General features: G+C 40.4%; 1 protein-coding gene across 1 annotated transcript in view; it reads right to left on the reverse strand.

Moving 5' to 3' along the window:
• The window catches only part of EXPH5 (exophilin 5), a 78,928-nt gene that overhangs the window by 38,966 nt on the left and 27,760 nt on the right, over window positions 1–12,202 (reverse strand). Inside the window, exons 2-3 of the mRNA XM_070749745.1 lie at window positions 11,006–11,154; window positions 6,577–6,748 (exon numbers count right to left, since the gene is read on the reverse strand). Of these exons, the coding sequence (XP_070605846.1) occupies window positions 6,577–6,748; window positions 11,006–11,154 (321 nt within the window). The remainder of the gene's footprint in view (window positions 1–6,576; window positions 6,749–11,005; window positions 11,155–12,202) is intronic.

A 12,202-nucleotide genomic window follows, 5' to 3' on the forward strand; every position in this document is an offset into this window, starting at 1 on the left:
ACCAGTTAGGTCCCACAGAGTTGGCCTTCTCTGGGTCCCGTCAACTAAACAATGTCGTTTGGTGGGACCCAGGGGAAGAGCCTTCTCTGTGGCGGCCCCGACCCTTTGGAACCAACTCCCCCCAGATATCAGAGTTGCCCCCACCCTCCTTGCCTTTCGTAAGCTCCTTAAAACCCACCTCTGTCGTCAGGCATGGGGGAATTGAGACTTTCCCTCCCCCTAGGCTTATAAAATTTATGCATGGTATGTCTGTATGTATGATTGGTTTCTAAATTGGGGTTTTAAATTAACTTAAATATTAGATTTGTTTACATTGTATTATTATTGCTGTGAGCCACCCCGAGTCTGCGGAGAGGGGTGGCATACAAATCTGATTAATAAATAAATAAAATAAATAAATGAATTGTGGTTTTGGAATTAGAATTAGTTAGATTTTTATATGTTTTTATAATTGATGCTTTTTAGAATTTTAAATGTTAGATTTCTTACACGTTTTGTAATTGTTTTGCTGTAAGCTGCCCTGAGTCTCAGGAGAAGTGTGGCATAGAAATCGAACCAAACCAAACCAAACCAAACCAAACCAATCGACAAACAAACTTCAGCTTCACTATCTGTCCTTCCAAAGAACAATGAAGGTTGATTTCCTTTAGGATTGACTGATTTGAACTCCTTGCAGAGTTTTGTCCAACACTACAATTCAAAAGGCTCAATTATTCAGCATTCAGCCTTCCTTATTTCCCAGCTCTTACACCCCTATATCACTTTCAAGAGGAGATTGGACTGTCATTTGGCTGGGGTGCTTTAGGATTCCTGCTCAGGCAGGGGGTTGGACTTGATGACCTGCATGGTCCCTTTCAACTCTAACAATAAATAAATAAACATGACTACTACAAATTGCAGGCTATACATAGCAGCTAAAGCAAAAGGAATATAAATATTTTTGGTAGGTGGGGCAGCAATAATTTTTTTTTGGCCAAGGGTAGAGAAATCAAGGGTAGGGATGCTATTTTGCTTTATTGTTGGGAGGGATTTTGAAATTCATAAAACTTCTTTACACCTATTGTAGTGCATAGGTTACACTTTTTTTCAGCCATTTCGGATCTCAACATTGTAAGAGATTATACTTTCAGTTGTCAGGAGTTCTGGTTAGGTGGGTTGCAGAAAACACAAGCCAGAGGTTTAGAAAAATGCAAGTTACTTATCTCTAATTTTTTAAAAAAAATATTAATGGGCTTTTAATTATTTCTAACATCAGACTACTATTGCTTTATTGTTGCTGTTAGCCGCCCCGAGTCTCCGGAGAGGGGCGGCATACAAATCCAATAAATAAATAAATAAAGTACAGGGTTATGGGGAAAAAATCAAGCAAAACTCACATCCAGAGCAAACTTGAAATGTCCATCAGAAGTATACTGTAATTAGTTTTTTTTAAAAAAAAACCAACAACTCTTTGGACATACAATCAAAATCACCAACTGCTTTAGTATTTTGTTTCATTCACAATACCGCTAGAAAGCACACAATATCAAAGTTTGAAACCAATAGCGCCACCCTGTGGCTTGGACTGGGTTGATCTCTATGACTGGTTTGATCGCCTTGAAGTGCAAGGGACTCGTAGGAGTCTCCTCCAGCACCATAGTCCAAAGACCTCAATTCTTTGGCGCTCAGACTTCCTTATAGTCCAACTTTCACAACCACACATAGCCTTGACTATACACACTTTTGTTGGCAGGGGATGTCTTTTCTTTTTAGCATGCTGCCTAGATTTGTCATAGCTTTCCTTCCCAGGAGCAAGTGTCTTTTAATTCCTTGGCTGCAGTTCCCATGTTGACTAGGCAACCATGCAAATGCTGTGATTTATGTACAGTACTTGTCTCAGATAAGGATGGTACTTGTACAATGTCACCATATACCTGTTGTCGTTTTGGCATTATTGTGATATACGGCAGGTGCTGATTTGTCATCACAACTCTGAAACTAGGAAACAAGATCATAGTAACAATCTGATTTCACATAAAGATTAAAAGTGCATGCCCTTAGGCATTAAAACCTGGTTTAAATAAGGAATTGTTCAGTGTACCTCTTGTATTGTATTGAACAACCTGACAGTACAGCTAGGTCTTGATTGCTTAATGAATGCCATGAAATGGTTGTAGTGGTGCCACATTGATTAGAATGGGCGTTCGCCCAGGTTCGCCTGGTGCACCAGTTGCGGCCCTATTTGGACCGGGAGTCACTGCTCACAGTCACTCATGCCCTCATCACCTTGAGGCTCGAGTACTGTAACGCTTCTACATGGGGCTACCTTTGAAAATTGTTCGGAAACTTCAGATCGTGCAGAATGCAGCTGCGAGAGCTATCATGGGCTTCCCTAAATATGCCCATGTTACACCAACACTCCGCAGTCTGCATTGGTTGCTGATCAGTTTCCGGTCACAATTCAAAGTGTTGGTTATGACCTATAAAGCTCTTCATGGCACCGGACCAGATTATCTCAGGGACCGCCTTCTGCTGCACGAATCCCAGCGACCAGTTAGGTCCCACAGAGTGGGTCTTCTCCGGGTCCCGTCAACTAAACAATGCTGCTTGGCAGGACCCAGGGGAAGAGCCTTCTCTGTGGCGGCCCCGGCCCTCTGGAACCAACTCCCCCCAGAAATTAGAACTGCCCCCACCCTCCTTGCCTTTCGTAAGCTACTTAAAACCCACCTCTGTAGCCAGGCATGGGAGAATTGAGATACTCTTTCCCCCTAGGCCTTTACAATTTTATGCATGGTATGTCTGTATGTATGTTTGGTTTTTATAATAAGGGTTTTTAATCGTTTTTAGTATTGGATTATTATTGTACGCTGTCTTATTATTGCTGTTAGCCGCCCCGAGTCTCCGGAGAGGGGCGGCATACAAATCCAATAAATAATAATAATAATAATAATAATAATAATAATAATAATAATAATAATGCAGGTTAATTCTGCTAACTCTGCCGAATGCCAGCAGTTCAATCCTGATTGGCTCAAGATTGACTCTCCTGCCATCCTGCCAAGGTTGGTAAAATGAGGATCCAGATTGTTGGGGACAATATGCTGACTCTGTTTAGAGAGGGCTGTAAAGCACTAAGTGCTATTGCTATAATTTGAATCTGTATGGTGTTGTTGTTATGGAAAATACGTTAATTCATTTATTTATTGGATTTGTATGCCGCCCCTCTCCGTAGACTCGGGGCGGCTAACAACAATGATAAAAAAACAGCATGTAACAATCCAATTAATAAAACAACTAAAAACCCTTATTGTAAAACCAAACATACACACAAACATACCATGCATAACTTGTAATGGCCTAGGGGGAAGAAATATCTCAACTCCCCCATGCCTGGTGGCATAAGTGAGTCTTGAGTAGTTTACGAAAGACAGGGAGGGTGGGGACAGTTCTAATCTCCGGGGGGAGTTGGTTCCAGAGGGCCGGGGCCGCCACAGAGAAGGCTCTTCCCCTGGGGCCTGCCAAACGACATTGTTTAGTCGATGGGACCCGGAGAAGGCCAACTCTGTGGGACCTTATCGGTCGCTGGGATTCGTGCGGTAGCAGGCGGTTCCGGAGGTAATCTGGTCCAATGCCATGTAGGGCCTTAAAGGTCATGACCAACACTTTGAATTGTGAATCAGTTCCAGCCTGTTGGAAATAGGCAGTGAAAATTTTTAAACATAATTTTTATACATGTTAATAAAATATTATAGTAAAAGATAAAAAGAATGCATTTGTAATGCCAATTTATCATTAACTTTCTATAGAATAGTTATAAAAAGCAAAGTAAAAGCAAAACAATAAAAATAAAAATAAAAATCAACTAGATTCAGTCATCTGGAAATGCAAATTGCTCCATTTTAGCCTTATTGGGACCATATTCATGTTGTTCAAGTATATGTTTGCTCTAATTCCAACAACGAGCTTCTTCTTTTTAAAATTTGTACTGTTTCCTCTGATGGAATTTTCTTTTTCACCATTTCACACACACAAAGACTAACACACATTCAAAACCCAATAGTAGCGGCAAGAATTACATTTGCGCAAAAATGGAAAGAAAAGGAAATACCAAAAGATGAAGAAGTATTTAAAAAAATTATGGAATGAGCAGAATTAGATATGATGACAAGATGGTTAAATAACCTAATGGAAACAGAGTTTTATAAAATTTGGGATAAAGTGTATACAGTAATTGGTGGAATATTAAAAAGGAGTTTAAATAATATATGAACAAATTTTAAAACATTTGAATTTATTAAATTAAATAAATGATATATTGAAGTTTTAAGGATAGTTTTATATTAAGAAATTTAAAGGATAAGGTTTTTTAGAGTGAGCAATTGATTTTAAATATTTTATCATATTGTTAAATTAGATATAATGAAGTAGATTTTAATTAATTATATAGTATTGCAGTATTTTAAGAAATTTTAAGTATAAGCTTTTTGTGTTTAATTAATTGGCTTTCATTAGTTTAATTATATTATTAAAATGAAAATGTAAAATTGAAATGTTATATTTTAGTAGTATATTAATATTAGAATTGATTTTAACTAAATGAACTATAATATCAAAAGGGAAATAATAGATGTAGAATGTTGTCAATTGTTTTTTCTGTATGGATCTGATCACAGTTAGAATTTTTTCCCCCTGTATTAGTTAGACTTCTAAGACTAGCAGAGCCATTGTAGCTCCTTTAAATGTTAAATGTTGTTCGTGTTGTTTGTCTGAAGAAAAATTAATAATTTTTTTTATAAAGAAATAAAAACCCAATTGCAGCGGCGTATGCACTACTAGCCTTAGTTGCATTACCAAATTTTGGGTCATGATTAACACACCTGGTGTCCATTTGCAATTCACACTATTATCACATATTGCCCTATTTGAACTCTTGGTAATTGTGACCTACCTATAGTTCAAACTTCTTGCGGATCTAAATTTTCCAGACAGTCTCCAAACCTGAGAGAAATCCTTCTCAAGGAGATTGCTCTCCCCTTCCCCACCTACACAAAAAGTGGTCTATCTAGGCATCTTTTGAATCAGAAGCTAAAGAGGCAAGTCGGATGGACTGTTGGCCAGAGGAGCTGGGTGACCAGGAACTTAAGCTACCTCAGATTGAGGCAAGTAATGGGGCACTGTGTTGATAGCTATGGAGTCACAACAGAGGTAATCTGCTCTGAAGAGGTAAAAATTGTGGAAGAAGAGGGCAGCCATGGACCTACTCAAACAATGACTGGCGTTATGCAAGACCAGTCTTAGCCTTTAACCTTCCACCACCTCTCCAACTCCAGACTTGGGTTCTTGTTGCTTCTGTCTCCTGTCCTTCCTTTGGACCAGCTCATGGAATTCTCAGAGGTTACAATCTCAAGAGTTCTCTTAAGGAAGGCTATGACATAACAGTTAACATTTTCAAACTGTTATTTGACCAAGTGTTCTTTCTGCGTCAACTGCCACAGGACAAAATGGTTATTCTTTTAAAGACAAAAGGCAGAATTCCAGCAAAGATGGAGGAAGACATTTCTATGCCTGAATTGAGAAACATGTAGTGCATCTTCTCCCCAACAACTCGGGTAGGTGATGTTGGAGTAACGTTTTGCAGAAGTTAACCCACCCAGATAGCCAAAGCAGCTAACCAGCCTGCGACCAGGATATCAGGAACCTTTATCTTGAAGATAATTGAAAGTTTCTTAGGAAAATATTCTTTCGTAGGAAACCTACACTAACTATTTACACTGTGTTGTGGTTGGCTCTGGCCCAGCTCCTGCCCCAAGGAATGTGGAGGTGGATGCAGGGGAAACTTCAACATGTCATAGGCCTGTTTTATTGCTGACAGAGTCAGGTAGTTCAGTTTCTTCGGATGAAGAAGAAGGTGGGAGTGACTTGGAAGAGGGAGGCTTGGCACAGAGCCCAGGGAGTCAATCTCCATTATCTTCGGTCGATTCGGATGCGGAAGTCTTGGACCCACGCAGGCGCAGAGTTATGCGTAGAAGAGACCAATTGAGGACATGTTACAGGAGATAAGAGAGGCCACCTGTGTTTGGGTGGGGAGCATTTTCCTTTCTCTGGGCGCTTGGAGATGGAATAAACCACTTTGCTGTGGTGACTCCCTCGCGCTGCCTCCCATACCCCTGGCGCGAGGTTGCCTCCTGGAGTGTCTGTACGCGGAAAGGCAAAAGGGGGCGCTCACCTCACCTTCTTCTTTCGGCAGCGACTGTCCTCCTCCTCTTCCTCCTCCTTCTCCCACCCAAATCCCAAACTTTTATTTCTTTCCTAATGGGTTTGCACACATTATTTGCTTTTACATTGATTCCTATGAGAAAAATTGCTTCTACTTAAGAACGTTTCTACTTAAGAACTTGGTCACGGAACGAATTAAGTTCTTAAGTAGAGGTACCACTGTACATGCACACCATTCATACAGTTGGCTATCAAGATGTAAATTTATGGCCCCCAGGCCTGCCGGCAAAGCCAAGTTTTCTTGGCCTTATGTGGCAGGGTGGGAGCAGTATGGACATCGGGCGATAGTTGGTTCACAGGCATAGGACAATTGTCGCTTACCGTAAAGAGTTTTGGTGCTGCTTTTGCGGAGGTTTCAAATGCTGTTTTTTGGATTTCTTGAAGGACGACAAAAGAGAAGCAAATGGCGTTCTCAGTCCTTCTAGTATGGAAGTGGATCCAGGCTTCTGGGCTTGCGGGACTTCCAAAACTGAACCCTTTGTGTTTGCAGAATCTGGGAAAAAAGGGAGAAAAACTAATGTTAATGAAAGATGTGACCATATATTGTACAAATCAGTGATGTTGTACTGTTATGGTTTATTCCATTTCTATTCTTCAAATTTCTAGGTCTCAAGACCTAAAATGGTCACCTAACATCAAAAACATCATCAAAAAAGCACAACAAAGAATGTTCTCAAGTAGCTGCTGATACAGTTCTACAGAGGAATAATTGAGTCTGTCATCTGCACCTCTATAACTGTCCGGTTTGGTTCTGTAACCCAACAGGACCGACACAGACTTCAGAGGACAATCAGAACTGCAGAAAAAGCAATTGCTGCCAACCTGCCTTCCATTGAGGACCTGTATACTGCACGAGTCAAAAAGAGGGCGGGGAAAATATTTACTGACCCCTCACATCCTGGACACAAATTGTTTCAACTCCTACCCTCAAAACGTCACTACAGAGCACTGCACACCAAGACAACTAGACACAAAAACAGTTTTTTTCCGAACGCCATCACTCTACTAAACAAATAATTCCCTCAACATTGTCAGACTTTCTACTAAATCTGCACTTCTATTCTACTAGTTTTTCTCATCATTCCTATCACCCATTTCCTCCCACTTAGGACTGTATGACTATAACTTGTTGCTTATATCCTAAGATTTTTATTAATGTTGCTTCTTCATTGCTTATTTGACCCCTATGACAATCATTAAGTGTTGTACCACATGATTCTTGACAAATGTATATTTTATTTTATGTACGCTGAGAGCATATGCACCAAGACAAATTCCTTGTGTGTCCAATCACACTTGGCCAATAAAAATTCTATTCTATTCTATTCTATTCTATATCTGTCCAACTCAACTAAGTGACACAGTGATATTGTTCTACCATTAAAAATTTTTTAAACTGGGGGCCCTAGTGCAAGTGATCAAATAAACACATATTTTTAAATGGCCAAAATCTTACAGCAACACCATAAACTCAGATTTTTGACCTTATTTCTGTAAAATATTTTTGACCTTCTTTCTGGAAAATAATTTTATTAATCTGTTTGTTTATAGCCTTTATTATTTTTAAGGCAGTAAACATACCTACCTTCATATATTGAAATAAATGATTTGAATTGATTGAAATATCGGAATACTGTACTGATTAAAATAAGGCGGTAAAAAGCAGAACAAATGTGTATATAAAATTAATAACTGGAACAAATTTTCTATACCGACTGTAATTGCCGCAAGAAAATCTTTTTTCTTTTAGGGAAAATGTGTTTAATGGACTGAAATATTTCCATTTTCATATACATTTTTTCTTTTTGCTTGTTTGTTATGTAGTTGTATTTGAGTTAATTTTTGTTTGTCATATTTATGTATATTATTTGTGTATTGCTTTCTTTTTAATGTTCATATTTCAATAATTTAAACATGCCTGGGATAAACATATATCCATCCTAAGATAAAATACAGAAAATAGTATAAGGGCAGACTAGATGGACCATGAGGTCTTTTTCTGCCGTCAGACTTCTATGTTTCTAATAAAAATTACCTTTAAAAAAAAAGGCAGTAAACATACCTAATATTTCTTCTTCCTCCTATTTTCCTCACAACAACAACCCTTTGTGATAGACTGGGCTGAGAGAGAGAGTGACTGACCCAAAGCCAGCTTTAATGCCTAAGGCAGAACTAGAATTCGGTGTCTCCTGGTTTCTAGCTTGATGCCTTAACCTCTAGACTGATTTAACTATTCTTGCTCAGTTCTGTGAAATGTAAGTGAGGGTCCACGGACAATAGCTGGGGGAATTGTCTATGCCAGTGATGGCGAACCTATGGCACTGGTGCCACAAGTGGCACATAGAGCCATATCTGCTGGCACGTGAGGTGTCTATTTATTTATTTTATTTTATTTTTTTATTAAATTTGTATGCCGCCCCTCTCCGTAGATTCAGGGCGGCTCACAACAGTAATAGAAAAACAATGTACAATACAAATCTAATAATTAAAACTAAAAACCCATAATTTAAAAAACATGCACACAACATACCATACATAAACAATATAGGCCTGGGGAAGTTATCTCAGTTGCCCCATGCCTGACGGCAGAGGTGGGTTTTAAGGAGTTTACGAAAGGCAAGGAGGGTGGGGGAAGTTCTAATCTCAGGGGGGAGCTGGTTCCAGAGGGTCGGGGCCACCACAGAGAAGGCTCTTCCCCTGGGACCCGCCAAATGACATTGTTTAGTCGACGGGACCCGGAGAAGGCCAACTCTGTGGGACCTAATCGGTCGCTGGGATTCGTGCGGCAGAAGGCGGTCCCGGAGATATTCCGGTCTGATGCCATGAAGGGCTTTATAGGTCATAACCAACACTTTGAATTGTGACCGGAAATTGATCGGATTGTTGCTTTAGCTCAGCTCCAATGTACATGTGTGTCCCGACCAGCTGATTTTTGGCTTACACAGAGGTACTGGGAGGGCGTTTTTTGCTTCCAGAGAGCCTCCAGGGGAATGAGGGAGGGTGTTTTTACCCTCACCCACCTCCAGGGAAACCTTTGTCGCCTGGGAAGGGCGAAACACAAGCCTACAGGGCCCACCAGTAGTTGGGAAAGAAGCCATTTCTGGCCTCCAGAGGAGTGGCGGAAACTGTTTTCACTCTCCCCAGGTATTGAATAAAGGGTGTGGACAGTAATGGGCAGCCAAACCTTTTACTGCCACATTGTGGGTGTGGCTTATTTTGTGGGTGTGGCCTAATGGTCATGTGACTGGGCAGGAATGACTTGCAGGCCATGTGACCAGGTGGCAGTGGCTTGAACGATCATCATCATTCAAGTGAACTGTTAAGTCCTCAACTTGCAACCTTACCAGTGTTAGTCGCTGGGGTGACAATTTGCTTTGTGTTTCCCACGCTCTCTTTCCTGGGCCTCAGGCTGGGTAGCTAGGCGAACGGGTGCTGCCAGAAGTATAAATGCTGCCAGGGCCGCTTCCACCCACGCCTTCTGCTTGCATCTCAGACAGGAGGTGGCCGTGTTAGACTGGAGGGGAGCCGGGTAGGAGAGACGGAAGTTCGTCCAAGGCCAGGAAGGAGGAAAGAGGAAAGAAGCAAGGAGCGCAGACGCAACAGAAGCAGCAGCAGGGGGAAAAAGGAGAGCTGAGCCCAGACCAGTAATCCAGGAAGTGACAGCCGCCGCTCAGCTGGAGCTGCGCACGCATCTTCATTTCCGCCAGTGAAACTGCGTTCCACCCTGTCCTGCCTGCTGCCCACCCCTGGGCGTGGGCACTCGCGCATACGAAATTGCACAGACGCACATTCTTTTGGCACCCGAGGGAAGAAAGGTTTGCCATCACTGGTCCATGCCAACTTGCCCAAAGGCATTGCACTCCAACTCCTAATTAATATGGCAGTTCTAAAACATTTGTGATAGTTAACATGATCCACACAAAGGAAAGGGTAAGAACTGTGCCTTAATATGGTGCAAGAAGACCACCCATGGTGATTAAACCACCCATGTGTAGAATACAAAAGACTAGTTGGGAACTTGCTAAAAGCAATAGCACCACAAAAGTGTTTCTTACATCTTTATTAGTGCTGAGTAAGGCAATTGACAGACACAAATCTTTTAGCTCTGATATCTGATTATCTTGTCACTTGCATGTTTCTGAGCTCCACCCCGTCTGTCAAATTCTATCATCCATTTCATCTATCTAAATTGAGTTTCTGTTCCTTGACAGGTAGATAGGCGAAACCCATTGTTTTATCCGCAATCTGATTTATCTAAAGTGCTTTTGTGTCTTATCTTCCGCAGAATGACAACGGGACTTGAATGCAGTAAGTTAATCACCGTTCTGCAGATATTCCTGTGGTGCACCATTTACACCCTCTACGGAAATGGGTGGCATACAAATCTAATTAATAATAATAATAATAATAATAATAATAATAATAATAAATAATATTTTCCTTCCTGTAAAAACTCTTTTAAAAAGCATGAGTAGCGATCTCACTAGACTGTATTTTCTGTTGCAATCAGGCTAACGTCTTCATTTGATGGAAAAACAAAATTAAGTTTCAGTATTGTCTTTCAATATTGTTTTCTCAATCATGTTTTATTGCTGAGGCCAAACACAAGCTCAATTATGCGTGCATGTGGCATATATATACGTTGGCAGGTATCCATCTATCTGTGTGTATATGTAAAAAAACTGACCTTTGCCTTTCTCCAGATAGCATTGCTATTCAATGTAAATAAAGTACTGCAGTGACAACTCACAGTTTCCCATGGCCTTTTTCAACCGGTGAGCTAGTGGTTGTTTCGGCGTTCTGCTGATATCCGTTTCACTTTTAAATTTTCTCTTGTGGAAATCTTCAAGCCATCCTCCTGGACACTCTGTTGTATCTTCATTTTTCTTTTGAAGTTTGCTTAAACAAAGACACAGGTATTACTGTCCTCAAAGAGTTATAGTTCTCCAAAATAGGCTATAGGAAATCCTTGTACAGTTACTATATATCTATCTGTCTGTCTGTCTGTCTGTCATCTATCTATCTACCTACCTACCTACCTACCTACCTATCTATCTATCTATCTATCTATCTAGCATCTATCTATCTATCTATCTATCTATCTATCTATCTATCTATCTATCTATCTATCTATCTATCTAGCATCTATCTATCTATCTATCTATCTATCTATCTATCTATCACCTATCTATCATCTATCATCTATCTATCTATCTATCTATCTATCTATCTATCTATCTATCTAGCATCTATCTATCTATCTATCTATCTATCTATCTATCTATCTATCTATCTATTGTATTTATATGCTGCTCATTCCAAAGTGGACTCAGAGCGGCTAACAAGTGGAATAAATACAATCGTACTAAAATACAATCAAAATACATAATAAAATCAGTAATATAATAACAATAAAATAATATCCTAAAAAGAACCATACACACACAGAGCAGTCAATCTAATTCCAGGCCTGCTGGAAAAGCCAGGTCATAACGACTTTCCGGAAGACCTGTAGGGAGAAGATCTCTGGGGGCACTTGATTCCATAGGGTTGGAGCCACCACAGAGAATGCTCTTCCCCAAGGTCCCACCAACTGACATTACTTGGCGGACGCGACCTGGAGAAGGCAGACTCTGTGGGCCCTTACTGGGTGTAATGAGGTATGAGGTCGGAGGTGGTCCCGTAAATAGTCTGGCCCTGAGCCATTTAGGGCTTTAAAGGTGATAACCAACACCTTGAATTGTGACCAGAGACAAATCGGTAGCCAGTGCAGCTACCAAGTTGCATCCTGGACTATTTAGCATGTCATATAAAAAGAAGTAGATACTGAATAAAAAAGCAAAGCTGCCCAAGCCCTGAAGTTCTGTTCTTTTCTGAACATAGTTCACACAGATACTTTTAAGAAAGACACACTGAAAAAGAAAGGGATAGAACTCAAGAATTACAG

This window comes from Erythrolamprus reginae, chromosome 4, assembly GCF_031021105.1.
Source record: "Erythrolamprus reginae isolate rEryReg1 chromosome 4, rEryReg1.hap1, whole genome shotgun sequence".
Lineage (NCBI taxonomy): Eukaryota > Metazoa > Chordata > Lepidosauria > Squamata > Dipsadidae > Erythrolamprus > Erythrolamprus reginae.